We start from the raw sequence: 20,190 nt of genomic DNA, 5'->3' as shown, positions 1-20,190 counted from the left end.
GGCAAGTTTGAATATTGAAACCGTAAAGCAAGTTAGTTAATATCTGCCTGACTTAGCTTAGAATCTTTGCTAATTTTCTGTCACAAAAAACACCATGGAAGTATCCTGATTTTTTTTTTCTAAACCTGTTGTTGCACATTCATGGGCCATTTGTAGGGTTCTGACCATGATAAATCATCTTCTGGATTTATCACTCCATTTAGTGGTTTGGTTTCTGATGTTATTTCTTGTCTTACAGTTTGTTGCTATTGACAGTGTTGTCAGTGGTTGTATTTGGTTTCCCTAATTAGAGATTTCAGCAAAATCAGTTGTTCTTTATCCTGCCAAGTTGGTCTTATATATAGCACATAAAAGCATGGACTTTTTTCTTTTGAAGATTAAGTAAAGGTAGTCATTAGTTAAATTATCAGCTTTTGAATTAAAATGGTATGGTAGATTAACTGGATTATTTTTCATGCTGCTTACATATGCTTTTGGCCATTAGCTTGTAAACTAGTGATTCTCAACAGGGGGCAGTACCTACTCCTGTGGAGTGCTTGGAAATTTGTGGAGTATTGTTGTTCTGACAGAGTGACTCAAGAGTTGGGACTGTGCTACTAGCATTTGGTGGCAGGGTGCCAGTGATACTAAACATTATGCAAAGGAGAGGCAGATCCACCCAATCAAGCTTACTCAGAATTCTAATAACACCCCCTTTGAGAAATGCTGACACTTAAATTTTTCAAGCACTTCAATAATACTTATAATCTCTTGAGTTGAATATATTCTGGAATCTTACAATACCTTCTAGGTAACTTTTTTATTTACAAACACCTTTCCATATAATGTTGGAATAAACATTTCTTTGTCTACATTCTCTGTACCTGTCATAATATTTGTGAGTATAGAATTCTGACATCACAGTGCCTCTCAAACTTTTATACTAAAGTACACCAGACAGTAGAGAAAAGTAACCGTGTTCCTCTAGGAGGCCTCCAGGAGGGAATGGCTTTTAAAACTTCAAAGGAACTTTGCACTTGGTTTTAAGATCAAGTTGTAACAATAAGATGTGCTGGTTTTAATTATAACCACCATCCCAAATCAAGATACAAAACATTTCTGTGACCCTAGAAATCTGTCATGCTTTTTCAATCATTACCACTGCCATCCAACCTTTTACTCCACAGTTACTGATCTAATCTCTGTTACCATAGCTTAGTCTTGCCTGTTTTAGAATTTTGTGTAATTGGAAATCAAATGGCATTGTACTTTTTTGTTTTTAAAATTTCACTCTGCATATATGTTTTTGAGATTTATTCACATTGCACCAATGTCAGTAGTACATTCCTTTTTAGTGCTGAGTAGTATTCCATTTTATGAATGCTCCATAATTTGTTTATTCATTGGACACTTGGGCTCTTTCTAATTTTTGGCAAGTACAAATAAAGCTGCTATCAACATCCCTGTAAAAGTCATTTTGTGGACATATGTTTTCATTTCTCTTAGATAAATACCTAGGAGTGCAACTGTTGAATCGTAAGATAGATGTATGTTTAATTTTATAAGGAACTTTAAACTGTTTTTCAAGTGGTTGTGCCATTTCATGTTCCCTTTAGCAGTGTACTTTTATTTTCATGATGGTGTCTTTTGGAAGAACAGAAGGTTTTAACTTTGAAGTGTAATTTATCATTTTTTTCTTTTATAGTTACTGCTTTCTATATCCTAAAAAAATTTTGTGTACCCATAATTTTGAAGATTTTTTTTCTTAGAAGCTTTATATTTTACATTTTAAGTGTTTGATCTTCTTATATTTTAAGTGTTTGATCTTCCTAATTTAATTTTTATGACTGATCTGAAATTAGGGGTTGAGGCTAATTTTTTTTATATACAGATGTCTTGTTACTCTATCCCATTTATTGAAAAGACTCCATTTATCATGACTTATATTTAAAATCAGTTAACTGTGTATGTAGAAGTACATATTCATACTTTATTCTGTTGATCTCTTTTTCTATACTTATGCCAATACCATAGTCTCTTGCTTACTGTAATAATTTTGAAATCCGATAGTTGAAATCCTCCAACTTTGTCCTTTTTCAAGAGTGTTTTTGGTAATTTTAGGTCCTTTGCGTTTTCATATGAATTTCAGAATCATCTTGTCATTCTTACAAAATAGCATTAAATGCATAGATCAGTTTGCAAAGAACTGACATCTTAACAGTATTGAGGCAATATGAGTTTTGTATATCCTTACATTTATTTCTGTCATCTTTAATTTCTCTCTGCAGTGTTTTAGCTTTCTATTTAGAAGTCTTCCATGTCTTTAATTATGTGTATACGTAGATACTATTTTCTTGATGCTATTGAAATGGTATTTTTAAAATTATATACTTCCCAGTTTGTTGCTAATATAGCAAATCTTGTATCCTCCAACATGCTAAATTTACTTAATTGTTCTGGTGGTTTTTGGTGTAAATTCCTAAAGATTTGCTAAACAATCATGTTTGGTTTTTTTTTTTAAGATTTTTATTTATTTATTTGACAGAGAAACACAGCAAAAGAGGGAACACAAGCAGGGGGAGTGGGAGAGGGAGAAGCAGGCTTCCCGCCGAGCAGGGAGCCCGATGTGGGGCTCGACCCCAGGACTCTGGGATCATGACCCGAGCCGAAGGCAGACGCTTAACGACTGAGCCACCCAGGCGCCCCGCTAAACAATCATGTTTACAAATCAAAATAGAGTACTTCTTTCTTTCCGGTCTTTGTGCTTTTCATTTATTTTTTCTTGCCTTAGAACACTAGCTAACATCCCCAGTACTGTGTTGAATAGAAGTGGTGAGAGTGGACATCCTTGCCTGTTTCTGATCTTAGTGAGAAAGCACTCAGTATTTAACCTTTAAGTATGATTTTGGCTGTAGGTTTTTCATAGAGGAAATTCTTCTAGTTGACTGAGATGGTGGGTGTGGAATTTGGCCAAAGCTTATCTGAATTTATCTGATTATCATATGAGTTTTCTCCTTTATTCTCTTAATTTGGTAATTTGTATTTATTTTTAAATTTTAGCCAGCTTTTTAATCCTGGGATAAATCCCAGTTGGTCACAATATAAAATTGATTATACATGCTGCTGGATTCTGTTTGCTTTTCATTCATTTTGTCTTAGTATTTTTGCATCTGTGTTCATGAATGATATTGGTCTATAATTTCAGTTTGTTGTATTGTCCTTGTTAGTTTTGGTTTGAGTTATGCCAGTGTTCTTTCTTCCTCCTTTTTTTAAAAGTGTTTTTAAATGTTTAAGTGTCTAAGATAGGTCTTATTTCGTCCTTAAATGTGTGATAGAATTTACCAATGAAGCCACCCGAACCAGGAGTTCTCAATGTGAGGAAAACTCAATACTAGATTTTCTCTTTTTGTGTGTGTATTTGAAACTTGTGTTTCTTAAAGAATTTTTGCATTCATCTAAGTTGTTGAAGACATTCACATAAAATTATTCTTTGTATCTCGCTGTTATCTTTTAACGTCTGTGGTAATGTTTTCTTTTCTTTCATTCCTGATATTGATCATTTGTGTGTTTTCTTCCTGATCAGTCTAGATAAGGGTTCATACATTTTATTAATCTTTTCCAAAAACGAACATGACTTTCTTTTTTAAAAAATGTTTATTTCCTATGTCATTGATTTCCACTCCTATTTATTTCCTTTCTTCTACTCCATTGAGTTTAGTATTTTCTTTTTCCAGCTTTTCAGTTGAGGTGAAGGTTGGGTATACTCTTTTATTCTAATATAAACGTTTAATGTTATAAATTTCTGTTAGTTTGTGGGAATGAAGCCAAAGCAGAAAAGCTCTGATATATGGGACATGTTGTGTTCTTATTATCGTTAAGTTAAAAAATATTTCCTAATTTGCTTTTTTTGTATCTTCTTTGAAATACAGACTGTTTAGAAGTGTGTTGTTTAATTTCAAATATTTGGTGTTTTCATAATGGTTAGAGAACATATTCTATGATTTCAGTCCTTTTAAATTTATTGAGACCTGTCTTAGCATATGGTATATCTTAGGGAATATTCTCTGTGCACTTGAGAAGAATGTGTGTGCTTTAGTATTGAGTGAAGTGTCTTATAAGTCTTCTACATCCTTACCAATTTTTCCTTGGCTGCTTGTTCCATGGGTTACTGAGAGAGGTTTGTAAGTTGTTTTCTTTTCCTAACTGTATTATACATTTGTCTGTTTCTGTTTATCAATCTTTGCTTCTTTTATTTGATAGTCTGTTATTTGGCATAAACACATTATGTCTTTCAGATGAATTTCCCCCTTTTGTCATTGTGAAATTATTCTCATTTCTAGTAATATTTCTTGTCTTAAAGTCTTACTTTGTTTAATATTATTATAGCTACACCAAATACTATTATCCTTAGTATTTGGGTGGTTTATCTTGTTCTTTCCTTTTACTTCCAGCCTATCTGTGTCTTTATTTAAAGCTGGTCTCTTATGAATAGCATATAATTAATTGAGTTTGCGATTTGTGTCCAGTCTGAAAATGTATTTGGAGTGTTTAGTCCATTTACATTTAATATAATTTCACTGTGATTGAATTTGGATCTATCATCTGGCCATTTATTTTCTGTTTGTCCCCTATGTTATTTTGTTTCTCCTCTCCAGTCATCTTTTGAGTTAATTATGTAGTATTTAATGTGATGTTCTATATCCTCTGTTGACTTTTAACTATATGCCTCTTTTATTTTTCTAATGGTTGTTGTATATATCGTTAACAGGCATAGTAGGTATCCTTAACTGACTACACTCAACCTTGAATTAATACCACGTCACATAAGATGTAAAAACCTTTTAACTGTATAATTCTATTACACAAGTCCCTCTCATCCTTTGTGCTATTGTTATCACCTTTTTACTTCTACATATGTTTTTAACTCTAGTACATTGTCATTACTCGGTCATAATCTTTTAAGAGTTTATGAAAATAAAAATAGTTTTTATTTACTACCACTTGTAGTGCTCTTTTATTTTTCCTGTAAATTCATATTTCTTTGTAATATCATTTTCCATCAGTCCTGTGCAACTTACCAACTCTAGAATTACCAGAGTTTTAAATAAAGCTACTATTAGTACTGAAATATATTGGTAAATTTACCTTTAGTTGTGAGGCACAACAACCTTTACTGATATTATAGTAGCTTTTCTTAACATTAAGGTCTTCCAAGGATAAGATCAAAGCTGAAAGGAAAAAAAAGTAAATTGGCAGTCCTTTGAAGTTTTCATAAAGCAATAGGTAAAATTTATCTTTGGACATGGTTTAAGTTTTCAGAGGTCTTTGTAAGTGTCTTAATTAAAGGTTAAAGAAAATAACTGTAGTGTTAAAAGGAAAGTTACTACATTTCAGAGTTTGACTGTTTATTTGGTAATCTACTGTTCTTGTGTATTGTATTATTTGGTGGAAGTATTTTCTTTTTGGAAAGAGTGACCAAAAAACAACCTTTTGAGCAAATTCATCTGGTAGCAGCTTGGTGGGGATGAGTGGGTGAGATAAGTTGTTAGAAGGCTGGAACAAGCCATCAAAGGACTTCACATTTTCTCCCAGATTTATTTGGCTTAAAGCTAAGAATGACAGCAGGATATTGATTATAAAGCCATAATATGGCTCATTTTCATTGTTAATTCACATAAGTGATGTTATTGGGTGATACTAGACACATAATCATACTACAACGTTGAATGGATAACAGCTAAGTGCTAAAACGCTGTATAAAATATTCACAGCTCCAAAATCCTTCCCTTCTAGCTAGTAAGAAAATTAAAGAGGTAGCTACATTGTTCTGAATGCATGTGACAGTAGAATGAAATTCAGAGTACTACTGAAGTACACAGGACTTGTACCTGGTCCAGACCTGGGGTAAGTTTGGATTTGTAGCACTGGGGAAACAGGTACTGAGTTTTAAATAACTTAGTAAGGTGATGTGATACAAGGATGGGACAGAGAGATTGAGTTCAGGAGGAGAGAACTACCTGTCTTGGAGCAAAGAGGGAAAAAATACTCTGGCATGCTCGGTAGTTTGGGACAGGAAGAGAGAAATGAGAGATGAGACTGGAGAGAGGCTTTGGTATGCTCATGTCATGCTTGGATGCTTGGACTGGGTCCTATAGATTTTTAGCTATTGGAGCATTTTGAACAGGAAAACAGTGTTATCTGATTATTATTTTAGAAAGATCATTCCCACTCCAGTGTGAGCAATAATAATAGTGGAACTAAGGAAGTTGCTTAAGGTTGTTGAGGTAACCTAGGCGAAAGATAATAGAAAGAAGCAGATGATTTGGAAATCGTTAAGAGGTAGAACTGATAAGTGACAGATGGAATATAGAGGAAGAAAGGGTTGAGGATGACACCCAATTTTCGGTCTTCGGCACTGGAGGTGAATGGTATTACTGTTCCTTTAAATAAGTAAGAAGAGGAGAAAAGAGGAGTAATGGTTTGAAATATGAGGAATTTCGGATACATTAAGTTGGAGACTTCATTAGGAAATTAAACAATGAGGTCTGGGGATTTTAAGAAAGCATTCTTTTGGAGATAAAGGAGGGGGCTTGTCATTAGCACAGAAGAACCAGACCTATGTTTATATATCTCTCCTAATGACACAACTAGAAATAGAACTCAAAGCCCATGATTACATGTCACATCAGTCTGTTTAAACATATTATTTCTATAAAAGACTGTTGAAACATGGATATGTAGAAGTAACAAAATTCTAGGGCAGAAGATAACATGTAGGGTTGTCAATATTCTGAAGTAACTCAAAAGGAATAAAACGGTGATAAAAGCAGCTCTGTTGCTTCAAAAGTTCTTCTTGTTGACCAGCAGAGGGCGCTCAATCCTGAAGCTCGGTACCTTTTTTTCTCTGTGCTGCCCTTAAGGCCTAGAAGCTCAGGTCTTTCGAATATAGACTTTTAGTGTTCTTCTTAACACAAGGCCAGCATCCAGGATCCTTTTATTTATTCTTGCGCCCAGGACTTAGAAGATACTTGATTTTTTTTTTCCCCTGGAGCCAGTCTTCATTGTACCCCCTGTTCCCATGTCTATTTCTTGTTTCCTCCCTAAAGTTTTAAGAATTGAGTCCTCACTTAAGAGCTGCCGTGGTACATGGGGTTAGGATAAAATCAGGTGCAGAGCCTGAAAATGTAATGAATTTTTGCCTCTATTAAAAACGCCCAATTTTTCTTTCTAGTTAATTATTAAGATTCAGGGACACATTTGTGTTTTGTTAGTCTTCTGATCCAGGGAATAGAATGGAAGAAGTTGATGTTAGCTTCTAGAAACGGTATTGATAAGCTTGGTTGGGTCTGTAAAGCATCAAGCTCCTCCAGTATTTGATTGGAGGAGCCAAAGAAAAACTTCCTGTCCTGGGATATATCCTTTCTCCACCTGCCACATGTCTGAAATGCCCATTAGTCTACTTTTTAGCTTTAGGCATTCAGAGCTCCACTAAAACTCAAAGATTTCACTGGAAGGAACAAAGTAAATGTGGCAGGAGAAATTAAGTTAGTTAGGACTTAACAGAATAGGACATGGGCAGGAAGTTTATTATTAGTTTTAACTAGGGGTATCAGAAAAGATCTGGAACTAGAATTACACTATTTCCTGTTTATAAACCTTCAAGCCTCCCAACTAATTAATTTAATATAATTTAATTTATTATAAGAAGGCTATTGTGTGCCAGGTAATGTTCTCATTTAATCCTCAAAACAACCCTATGAGATAATTACTGTTACTGTCTATTTTGCAGATTAGGAAACTGAGGCACAGAGAACTTAAGTAATTTGTCTGTGGTTGCTTATGGAGGAGACACCTGGTGCTCACCGATGTTCAGTCCTCCTGCATATCTTACGCTGCCTAGCACAGTTCCTTGCCCATAGTAGCTGCCCAGTAACCCACGTAACTTTTAAACCGTATCAGCGTGTGAGCTACCATGAAGCTAAGTTGCCATGGATGGTAGCTTTTAGAAACAGAAGCCCATACGAAGTCACTGAGAACTTTAGCAGGATTCATGAAGCCCCTGGGCTCATAACGACATTATTTTTGCTTTTCAGTTAGTATAGCAGTAATAGAATTTAAGGAAATGTGGAAAAAGAAGTAGACAGACTTTTATTTTTATTTTTTTTAAGATTTTATTTATTTGAGAGAGAGAGAATGAGAGATAGAGAGCACGAGAGGGAAGAGGGTCAGAGGGAGAAGCAGACTCCCTGCTGAGCAGGGAGCCCGATGTGGGACTCGATCCCGGGACTCCAGGATCATGACCTGAGCCGAAGGCAGTCGCTTAACCAACTGAGCCACCCAGGCACCCCAGTAGACAGACTTTTAAAGGTTTTACTTCAAGCACCCATTCCATTAACTTGAGGGAATAAAAGTTTGGATAACTGGTTATTTTTAATTAGTGTTATTCTTAAAACGTTATTTCTCTGAAATCGGTAACTTATGGTGTTCAGTTTTTTCTTATTAGAGGAGAACAATTCCTCAAAATAAAAGTAAGAAACTTTGTTTAGTGATGCAGTTGAATAAAGTAGTGAAGGCTAACTTAATCGACCTAGCAGAGTATGTGAACATTAGGTCTGATCATGATTTTAAGAACATTCGTTGTGCACTTGGTAAGTGAATTATTTCTTTCACCTTCTTTGACCTTTCTCTTCCATTTTACCTGCTTCCTTCAGGTGAAGAATCCAAGTTAAAGAATATCCTCATGTAGAAAGATGATTGGGGAAACATCCTATTTCAGAAATAAATAGTACATTGTCACAGGGTCTTTTTTTTTTTATATACAAATTTTGGTCTCTTAACCACATTAATGGTTCTTGGCATTGATAGTGTAATGTGACCAGATACCAGCCCTGGAAAACTTTGGAAAAGGGACTTGGTGAAGCGGGAGAAAATTAAAGCTGATGGTGAAAAGGCAGGTTTGAGTTTTTATGGTTTTAAGTTAGCCATACATTATCCACTGTCTTAACCATGGATAACTGAGAGGTAGCTGATTATTCTGGCCAGGTCATTGTGAAACTGACAAGTCAGACTGTAGGTATCCCCAGACCATAAGCATAGGAATAAAAATGCTATATGTTTGTATCCATGTTCAAGAAAGATTGACTTTAAGTGTGTCACTATTTGGGTGAAGAGGATGCTATCACCTTTGTAAAGTTGTGAATTATGAAAGACATTTCTGTTGGGTTACTGAATGTCCCTTGGGGTTTGTTTCATTTATAACATTGCCTCAGGCCTTTTGCTACATCCTGTTGGAATGACCTTCTCTTCAACCCCGTGCTGGCAGCTGTAATACGCTCTTTCTCCTGAATCCTTTAGGCTTGTCACATGACAAACATGAACTGTGACCCCTTTGTTCTTTACCCAGATGATTCTGTTTCTTTAATTTTTTTCTGTTTAACATTTTTTTCTTACTTCCTTTCCTCTTTTTCCCTCTTTGCTCCCTTTTTTATTTCCTACCTAGACAAGGGTTATTATGGGTTTGGGGGAGCATTGTAGTTTTTTTATTAAAGTATAATACTGATGCAGAAAAGCACACAAATCAAAGCTCACTGAATTTTCACAGTACAAGCACACTCATGTAGACAATACTCCAATCAACACAGAGAACATCACCAGAACCCCAGATAACCCTCTCCTATCTCCTCCTGGGCACTTCTCCTCTGCCCCAAGGGGAATCGTTGTCCTGACTTCTGTGGCTATGAACTTTATAGAAGTGAAATCAAACTGTATGTATTCCTTTACATCTGGATCCTTTCATTTAACATTTTTGTTATATTCATCCATGTTACTCAGTTTGTTACTGCTGTGTAGTATTCCACTTGTATAAATATTCCACAACTTACCTATTCTAAATGGGCATTTGGATTGTTTCTTGTTTAGGGCCATTATGAATAAAAGTGCTAAACATTCTCATACATGTCTTTTGGTGAACGTATGATATAGTTCTGGGTATTTACATAGAGGTGGAATTGCCAAGACATAGTGTATCCAGCTATCCATTTAATTTCAAAATTCGTATAAAACACTAAATGACTGATTTTAGGCAAACTCTTAGTACTTAGTTATAAACAACTATCGATTTAGCTTTAGCATATTGTATCTAATTTTTGGCTAAGAAAAGTGCCTCTATTTAAGTGTACTATAGTTTAGAAATAAAATAAATGTACTATAGTTTTAAACAGGTAATTCCTATATACAACAAAATTTCCACTCACTGCCCATGATGTGTTTTATTGACTCTCTTCCTAATGTTTGTTTTTTATCCAGTTTTCCAAAGCTGAGTTGTCTGGTCCATTCTGCAAAAATCTTTTTTATTAAAGATTTTTATTTATTTGTGAGAAAAAGAGAGAGAGACCACTCATAAGCAGGGGGACCAGCAGGCAGAGGGAGAAGCAGGCTTCCTGCTGAGCAAGTCCCCGATGTGGGGCTTGATCCCAGCACCCCAGGATCATGACCTGAACTGAAGGTAGATGCTTAACTGACTGAGCCACCCAGGCATCCCCATTCTGCAAAAATCTTACGAAAATATTGTGATGGTGATAATTACAGCAGTTAAGATTATATCTACGTTATACTACCTCTTAAGTGGTAACGTTAACAGGGAAGAGGAATGTGCTAGTGCATGACTGACGTGCTATAGAGGCTGACACTTGTATTTGTACAAACTGCATTCATTACTAAGAACCTTGCAGAAGTGGTGAGAGACTGGCTCTATACCATAGATGGGCTCCCCGGATAAGTAGCCAGGCAATTGTGCAGCCGAGAGTAATGTTTTTGTCCTTTCTTAAAAATGTGGACTTTCCATAATTTGTTCCATGGACCCTTTTGAGCCAAGTTTACCATAATGAGTATAGAAATGTGATTGTGATATCATATTCCCCCAAAATTGCAAAACATCTTTCAAGGAAATTTTATTTGACCATCAGATAAAGTGCCCCTCAGTCGTTTTGTGAACATGCATGGAATTGACTTGACTTGTTTTGACCATAGTGTTATTGGAGACCTTAAAAAGAATTGCTTTTGGGGCGCCTGGGTGGCTCAGTCATTAAGCATCTGCCTTTGGCTGAGGTCATGATCCCAGGATCCTGGGATCAAGCCCCACATTGGTTTCTCTGCTCAGCGGGAAGCCTGCTTCTCCATCTCCACTCCCCCTGCTTGTGTTCCCTCTCTCGCTGTGTCTCTCTCTGTCAAATAAATAAATAAAATCTTAAAAAAAAAAAGGATTGGTTTCTCCATCAAAACAAAGCAAAACAAAACAGAAATGTAGAGGGAATAATTAAAATTTGATAGTTATAAAAGGATATTTATAGAACCAGAAGATTTGCTTCCTATGTTAGGTAAATTAATTTTCTTATATAAGTCTTTCGGAGGGTGAAAGGAGGGTTACCAACCCTATCAAGATGTTTTTGGAAACAAAGTATGGTTTTAAAAAAGAATGAGAAGGGGCGCCTGGGTGGCTCAGTTGGCTAAATGTCTGCCTTTGGCTTAGGTCATGATCCCAGGGTCCTGGGATTGAGCCCCACATGGGGCTCCCTGCTCAGTGGGGAATCTGCTTCTCCCTCTCTCTCTGCCTGCTGTTCCCCTTGCTTGTGCGTGCACTCACTCACTCACTCTCACTCTCTGCCAAATAAATAAAGTTTTTAAAAATTATCCTTTGAAAAAATTAATAAAAAATAAATAAAGATTATGCTTTGAAAATTCTGTATTTTTCATTTCTCTTTCCAATCTTTTTTGTTTTAATACAATTGTGTAGACACTGATCTTTAGAAAACTGTCTTAGTATAGGCATATTGGGTTTCATTCATTTTTGAATGGCATTTAGAACCCACATTGGTTGATAGTCCCTGTCTTCAAAAAGCTTATGATCTAGTGGGTATGTAGTAGTGGTGGTAGCATATACAAATTACTGTAATACTATGTAAGGTAATTGCTACAGTGAGAATTCCTTTGGTGGGGGCGGCAAGTAGACCCATTTAAAATGGGTCTTAAAAGATGAGCAGATTGGTCTGGAATGGCCTTTTGCTTATCTTTATCTATTGGCCAGAGTTAAGATGCTTTGTAAAGGAACAGTGGGAAGTGAGCCTGTAGGGAAGCCAGGTGATGAATTTGTACCTGATTTGGTAGATAATAGAGTACAGTGACTAAGAGCGCTCACTTCAGATCCAATTAGAAATTGAGTCACAGTTCAGTTTTGCTGTGTGACTTTGAACCGGTTGCATAATCTGTCTAAAGCACAGTTTTCTCATTTGATAAATGGAGACAGCATCCATGTAACTTGCTGCAATGTTAAATGAAAGAAAAGGGATCGTGTGTGGGAGGTGATTCACATAGCTGTCAATATAACAAGTGCTCACATAGCTACTGTGGATAGCAGTGAGCCATCGAAGATTTTTGAACCACAGAATGATGGGATATGAACCATGTAAGGTTTTTTCTTTTATTTTTATAATTGATATACAAAAGACTGTACACCTTTAAAGTATACAGTCTGATAGGTTTTTACACAGACCTATGAAGTCATCACCACAATTGAAATAATGTTCACAGCCATCACTCCCAAAAGTTTTGTCTAAGAACTTGAAAGAGGAAAGTCTGGCCTTCAGTGCACAGCAAAGAATGGAGTGAAGTCGAGCCTGGAAGTGGAGAAATCAGTTAAGAGGCTGTCGCCATGGTCCAGGTGAGAGAGAGAGAATGAATGAGGTCATGAACTAGCGTGGTGGCAGTTGGCCTCCCCCAGGAGATGGGGCCGCTGGGGGACAGGGTTGAGCCTGCTGCATCATTATATTCTCTCCAGCACCAGCTCAGTAGCTAGTGAGCTCTTCCATTCTGAAGACAGTTTTTCTCTTTATGAAAGATTGCTTACTTCAAACTGTTTTCTCTGTTTATTCTGTTTAGGGCTTAAAAGACAATCTTCTTGCTTCTGGGACATCTGGTCTGACAGCCACCAAACAGTTGCTTCGTCCAAGAATCACAAGAATCTGTCTCAGGGACTTGATATTCTGTATGGAACAGGAAAGAGAGATGAGGTATTCTCGAGCTCTATACCTTGCCCTTCTGAAGTGACCACTGCACTCTCCATCCAGATCCTTGCTGTTTACTGCCAAAGAAGACATAAAGAGCATTGTTGCACTCTCCTGAAATTTCAGTTTCTGGAAAATAATCACCAATAGGGAAGACCACTGTTTACAGTTATAAACTTTTATTAAATCTTATGGGGTTCTTAAGGACTAGAATTCAACTTTGTCTTCTGGAAATTGGTTAATGAAATACAGTTTATACAGACGTAGGCTTCTGCCTACCTGTGCATTTAATTACAAGTTAAGGCCCTGTTTGGTACCACTGCTTCATTTGCCAAACTATTAACAAGTGAGGTGATTTCCCTAATACAGCCAGCATTAAGATGCAGGGGAAAGAAAGGAAGAGTCACTATTTACCAAACAAACTGTTATTTCATCCTCTAAGGAACCTGTCTCAAGGTGTTGGGTTTTCTGGGCTGGGATCAGAAGTTGCCTAGCTAATTGTGACAATCACCTTCTGTAGTTGCAGATGGTGAGCCACAGAGTAGGGTCTGTGGTGACTTTGGTCAGCTGCATCCCGATGTTGTCAAAACTGAGGCAGATGGGGATAGTTTGTGCCTAAGGTTGCTGTTCTGTGGCTCATCACCGTATGCTGCTTCTGATACCGAGTAAGGGGACATCCTTGTCAGGGAAACTGTAAAATGGGAGCTGCTGATATACCTCACTGAAAACTGGAAAAGGTGGGAAGTACTGGAAGGAATGAAGGGGCATTGCATTCCACCTGAGAAAGGGGAGTGAAAATGGAATGAATCCCAGAGCAGGAAGTGTGCTGCACATGCACCTTCTATTCCGGGGGTGAGATTGGAACTCTAGAGCAGCTGGTACAGGTTTCGCTGACAGGACAAAATGACAGTCCAACCAAAAAGGAAAATGTATCAAACATTTTCAAATTTGCAGTATTTCAAAAGGAAGAAGTTATTTTTTTGTTTTGTTTTGGGTATTGTTTTAAATCTTAAGGATGGTTTTGTAAATTTTTTTTTGTTACTGCAAGTTTTAAGCATCTTGTTGCATTTAAAAAATCCTAATTGATGACTAGAAATTTTTAACAGTAGGACTCCATTTTGGATTCAGTACTCAAACGGTAATGTCAGCATCTCGTTGTCGGAGATCTTGTCTTTAAATGTATTATGAGAAGCATGTTATATATATATGTGAAATATATATATATATTCATCTGAGGAGGAAGCTGATGTTTTGTAAAGCAAACCCTCTTTTTTTTTTTTAATTCCACCTTTGTGGCATGTAGCTGTGAAAAGTAATAGCTGTATTTAGAATTGCATACAGAAAGAACCAGTAAATCCTCCAGGAAGGTTTTTTTTAAAAAAACAAAACAAAACAAAACAAGAAAGCTGCTTTTTAGGAAAAGAATTCAGGGGAAAAAACACACCTCCAGTATGTTACTCCTCATCCTCTTCTTCCCATCGGGACTGTTACAGCCATGTTCTATACGGTAGTAAATGTTGAATTGGCCACATCTTTTTGTTTCAGGCAAGTTATTATGTAAAATGCTATAAATTATGTATATGTTAAAAGAACACTTTCAGAAGAGATCTATACCTAAAGTTGTTTTTGTATATTTAAATGCTTAGCTTTATTTTTTTGTAAAGTGCAGCATATTCCCATATTTGTGTATAATCTTATTGATCAGATGTTTAAAATTATTTCAAATACTTCATTAAAATAATTATTTTATTATAAGAATAACTTTGCTCAGTCCCTGACTTTGAAAACCAGTATCTTTAGTAGTAAGCCCCCGCAGCTGGGCCTGGGCAGTGGATCTTTCTTGGCTCTGATTGTTACTTACTTTGGAGTGCATTTGGGTTCCAGAACCTAACTTCAAATCCAAGTTACTATATCACTTTCTTTGGAATCGTGAATTTGCATGCTATTTGACTCACAAAGAAAGCTAAGCATATTCATTACAAAAGCTTTTCTTGGCCCACTAGGGTTTTCTTGTTCAAGTATTCTTTTTCAAAATTTATTTTTAATATATATTTTTAAACTTTGTGTCATGAGATATATCTTACCCAGGAAAGAACAAATACAGTGCATCCAAAGTATTCTTCCGCTCAATTTGCAAAATGGTGGCCTTGGGGTAGATTTGATCTATAAATGCATTCTCTGTGACTCATACAGTGTTGCTCATGTTTTAATTTACAAAAATCTATATTTCCACTTCTTTTGAAAAATCAGAAGATTTGGAATCATTACGTATATCCTTGTGTATGGTAATCCACTGGAACCACCCAGTGCCTATTCACTTTAGATATGGCGTAAGTTTACCTTCCCTTGTCTGAACCTTTTAAGTACTGAAGTTGGTGACCCTCTGCCTTCAATATTTATCTTGGGTGATGATCAGTAAGAGTAAAGTACTGGAAATTCTCTTACCTTTTTTTTTTAAGCAACTTTAGTGAGGTATATTTTATATATAAAATTCACCCATATTTCATCCATTTACTTTTAATGTGACTGACCTTTTAAATTGTTTCCTCTTGAGTATCTTTAAGATCCAAGATCCTTCTCCTAAAAAAAGAGCAACATTTAACATTTTAACATTCTTTTAAAGCCTATATTTCTTAAAACCTGCATTTGAGGTAAATTTTGTTTCGTTAGAATTTTGGCAAAACTTTATTTAGAATTAAGGCCACTTTTACTAATTATGTCATAGTTGCAGCAAAGAACACAAGTAATGTTAGGGCATATTTAGAAAAATATGGAACCAAGATCTCAGGCTGATTAAGTTGGATTTTATCTCTATCCTTAGTTGTATAATGAACCAACTTGTGTTTTTAAAAGTCTGACCTCAACAAGACTCAGTGATTCTGCATGAAATAAAAGTATAATATGTCATATGTTTATATACAACCTGGTAGCTAGTTTTTATTTTATTGTTGTTAGCACTGTTATCTTTTCAGGTACTTTCATACTCCTCCCTAAACTGTGAAAGGACTTTTTTTTTTTTTCAAATGGGCATGATTTACATATGGTATCAGTATCTTTTTCTCTGACTTTTTAACCATTTCTGAGTATTTTCATATACATTTCAGTTGTATTGCATTGGTGCATTTGTTTTTTTACTGAAGTTGTTTCACAAGTTGAAAATTGGTCCTCAGTAGAATTTCTTTGCCATATTTTTCTTTTGGGAAACAATGAGAGAGTGCCGTGCAGCCTTCCGTTCGCCACCATATACTTGAACACTGACTGGTAGGTGAGAGGAACAGACCTGTAACAGTAAGAGGTTAGAGTTTATGTAGACCTAGCACATTGAATAATTGTGAGAAGAAAATACTCTCTAGGAACTCACTTTAATAAGACTTTTGACTTCGTGAGTAAACCATGAGAGCAGTTTTAATGGCAACTCTTCTCCTTTAAAGTAATAATGCCAGGTTGACACCTTTCTAAGTTTTATTGTAGATGGTATTGAGGCAACATTGGCTAAGACCATAAGGAAAATGAAAACACTGTTAATATTTTGGGTGCATTTCTTCCTATTAAAAAAATTTATGTATTCTAGAGAGAGAGAGAGAGAGAGAGGGCACACACAAGCGGGAGGAGGGGCAGAGGGAGAGAATCCCTAAGCTGACTCCCTGCTGAGCATGGAGCCCTAGACCTCACAGGGCTCGATCCCAGGACCTCAAGATCATGACCTGAGCTGAAACCAAGAACCAACTGCCCAACTGACTGAGCTACCCAAGTGCCCCCCTTCCTATTTTTTTCTACAGTGTGCTATTTTTTTTTTCTGTGTTAAATCTGTAGATGTTTTAGGTCATACTATTGATCAGCTTGGTGTCCTTTCCTACATACCACTGAAGATACTAGAAGAAAATGAGAAGAAAAACACAACTAGGAGAATAAAACATTGCTTTCGAAATCTGTCCTTCAAAGCCATATCAAGGCCATGTTTCTCATTTCCTCATAGAGCATTTGGATTTGTTTAAAATGATTTCAATTTGTTGTCCTTAGGGGTGAAGTGAAGTACCTTTTAATCTCATCATTGCTTGCAGCAGCCCTCTACATGATGAGGTAATGAGGAAGGAGAACTGCCATAGTTCTATGTAAGCTGTTTATTAGCACATTGAAAGCTAGTATAGAAATATTACCCATGAGGTTTAGGCTATCGGACTGATAAATTCTGTTTGTAATTTTAATGGCGGCTTTTGTCTGAAGATGAGGGGAAGCTTGGCTTCTTGATGAAATCTTCTATCTTAGGCCTTCACTTCCCTGAATAGAAGTATGAAGTCATTGTACTGAGTGGTCTCCAAAGATCCTTTAAACCTGCAGATGGCAATATGAATATCTCACTGGGTACTCCTCTGCAATGTTAATTCCTATAGAAGTAGACGGTGTCACCTCTAACACAGAGGAGGGCAAGACAGTTGAATAAATGGTACATTGTCATTTCCAGGGCTTCTGCCATTATTACAAAGTGGGTGGTGCTGGGCTAGATGCCAATCAAAGAACAATTCAAGCATCATTACTGATCTGTATTGAGCTGTAAAGGTTTCTTAGGGCTGACATAACAGATTTATACAAACATATTTTCTCATAGTTCTGGAGGCCAGAAGTCTGAAATCAAGGTGTTGGAAGGGCCAGGTTCCCTCCACAGGCTCTAGGAGAGAAATTTCCTGCCTTTGTTCCAACTACTGGTGGCTTTTGATGTTCCTTGGCTGTGGCAGCAGAATGCCCTGCTTCCATCCTCACATGGCTTCTGTGTCTTCTGTGCCCTTTTCTTCTTATAAAGACACCTAGTCATTGGATTTAGGGCCTACTCCGATTCAGTATGATCTCATCTTGGCCCTTAACCAACATCTGCAAAGACTCTGTTTCCAAATAGGGTCCATTGTAAGGTTCCAAGTGGACATGAATTTGGGGTGGGGTGGGGTGGAGTGGGGGAGAATGACACTATTCAGCCCACTACAGGAGGATCCTGTATGTGATTAAATATTCCTGATACTTTTATTTTCTGCCTTTGACTTCAATAATAGTGAAAAACTTAATGGTTGTTAAAATGGAAAGGGCTGATTTTGTTAACTCTTTACAGTAGAGACTTAGACTCTTGAGTTCTGTCAAGATGTCTTTCCTCCCTCCCTTTCCTTCCCCTTCAGGCAAGGCTTTTGGTGGCTTTGTTCTGAGAAATCTATCTTTGATGTGGTTAAGACTGTGCTGTCCTGGTGTTTAGTGTAGTCAAGTGAATCTGCCTCCTATATTATTGGGGAAGGAAGGGAAAGAGCAAAGTCCAGAATTCCTGGGGAGAGACGCATCCAAGGAGAGACTTGGAAATTGGAGAAACATCAAGAATAGCTTCATGGACTGATACCAGACAGGGCATTCGCCTCTGGAACTGGGAGTTGGTACCGAGTTCTAAATCTTGGGTCACTACAGGCAGCTCAGGTTTTTATCAGATTTCTTATGAGATAGAATATTAAAAAGATTCTAACTAATTTTAAGAGACTGTTTATCTTGCCCTACGATAGCCTTAAAAAGCCATTCTCTGCCTTTTTTCTTAGGGACTTACTAAATCACTAGGCAAACGGCAGTGGTTTGGGGAAAGGGCCTTTAGAAGTCTGCATATACTCTAGGGAGAACACCACAGGAAAGTCTGTTGAATGCAGTCCATAAAGGTTGGAAAACAGCAGCCTTTGCCTAAAATACTAACTTAGGAACAGTCATGGAGCAGATTCTCAAAACTTGTTTTCATGGCACAGTGTCTTCGGTTATCTCAAGGGAAGACTGAAATCTCAGGTTTCCAAGATTAAGTTTTAATCCATCTTTTTGAAAGATGCAGAGGCAGGCATGGGGATTAGGAGAGAAAGATACCAAATCAAGCAAGACGGTAAGATGTTGCATCCTCCAGTTAAGTCTGTTTCAAGGTTACTGAGTGACATCAATTGCTAAGGCACAGACTGGTTACCAGAATGAACTCGTCTGTTGAACAAGATGTTTATGTGGTCTCGTCTACCACATTTAAGGATAAATCTACTTAGAATCAGGCCATTTATTTGCAGCCCAAAGTTCTAGATACTTCTGAGGCTGTCTAAAGGTTATCTAATCCCTTCTAATAAAAGAACTCCCTTCAGCATCCCTGAAACACAGGTCCTCTACTTGAGTAGTGCATGTGGTGGTGACCTTAGTACTTTATACGAGCCATACTTGAATTGTCCTGTTATTTCTATATTCTGCCTGGATTTAATTTGAAATCATACTTGAATTGTCCTGTTATTTCTATATTCTGCCTTGGTTTAATTTGAAATCTCCCTTCCTGTAATTTAGCATTTGGGGCCTACTTTTGTTCTGTTAAGTTACATAATAACAGTAGCAATTTTTCGAGCACGATCAGGTACTGGGCCACGCTAAGCATTCCACCTGTGCTATCTAAACCCTGTCACACAGCCTCATGAGAGAGCGGCAGGGACCCATTTCTTCTTGCACACACAGCTAGACCATGAGTCTCCTTTAGGTAAATGTGGCCATGTGTCTGAGGTCTGACCAAAGACATGTAGGGAGAAGTGATGTGCGACGTTTACGATCTGGCTCAAGACAAGTATAAATCCTGAAGATGGCAGAGCCACCAGATGCAAGGAGCCTTGGGTCACTGAATTGTGGCTTGGAGCCAAACTGCCTGTTGACCAAGAACAGCATTTTGGCCTACGTACAAGCGGGAAATAAACATCTAACGTGTAAACAACTAACAATGTATCTGTTCTCACAGATATAGCTGAATTAACACTGCAGATAGCTGCTGCTAGCAGTATTTATGTTTTACAGGTAAGGACACTGGTGCGGCAAGAGCCTAAACGATTTAGCGGAAGTCACAGAGAAAGTAGTTGAGTCGGGATTTGAACCTGGGTCTGTCCAACCCCAGAACCTGCCCTCTTGATTCCTCCACTGAGCCGGGGGTGGGGGGTGGGGGGGGGGGGGTTGTTGTTTTATTTGGTAATGCTTCAGAGCTAATCTCTAACCCATGTGATAGCACTTTAACTATGTGAGGGTAACTCCCATTTCCTTTCCTACATTTCATGTCCCTTCTGCAACTGAGGGGACCCAGTTCATCAATTCGCACAATGGTCATCTAGATTTCTCAGTATTTTAATTGTTC

The 20,190-nt window shown here is 37.1% G+C and overlaps 1 protein-coding gene across 3 annotated transcripts in view; it reads left to right on the top strand.

Moving 5' to 3' along the window:
- The window catches only part of TAF4B (TATA-box binding protein associated factor 4b), a 126,073-nt gene extending 110,140 nt beyond the window's left edge, over positions 1–15,933 (top strand). Inside the window, exon 14 of one of the 3 annotated variants that reach the window (XM_025886782.2) lies at positions 12,913–15,933. In XM_025886782.2, the coding sequence (XP_025742567.1) occupies positions 12,913–13,080 (168 nt within the window). In that variant the 3' untranslated portion in view covers positions 13,081–15,933. The remainder of the gene's footprint in view (positions 1–12,912) is intronic. The other 2 variants (XM_025886779.2, XM_073898387.1) reach the window with 2 other exon arrangements.
- Positions 15,934–20,190: the final 4,257 nt, after the last annotated feature.

The sequence above is a fragment of the Callorhinus ursinus genome, unplaced genomic scaffold (genome assembly GCF_003265705.2).
Source record: "Callorhinus ursinus isolate GAN/ISIS: 27379988/994484 unplaced genomic scaffold, GSC_fseal_2.0 scaffold11, whole genome shotgun sequence".
Taxonomy (NCBI): Eukaryota; Metazoa; Chordata; class Mammalia; order Carnivora; family Otariidae; genus Callorhinus; species Callorhinus ursinus.
This window is presented reverse-complemented; position numbering and strand designations above follow the sequence as displayed.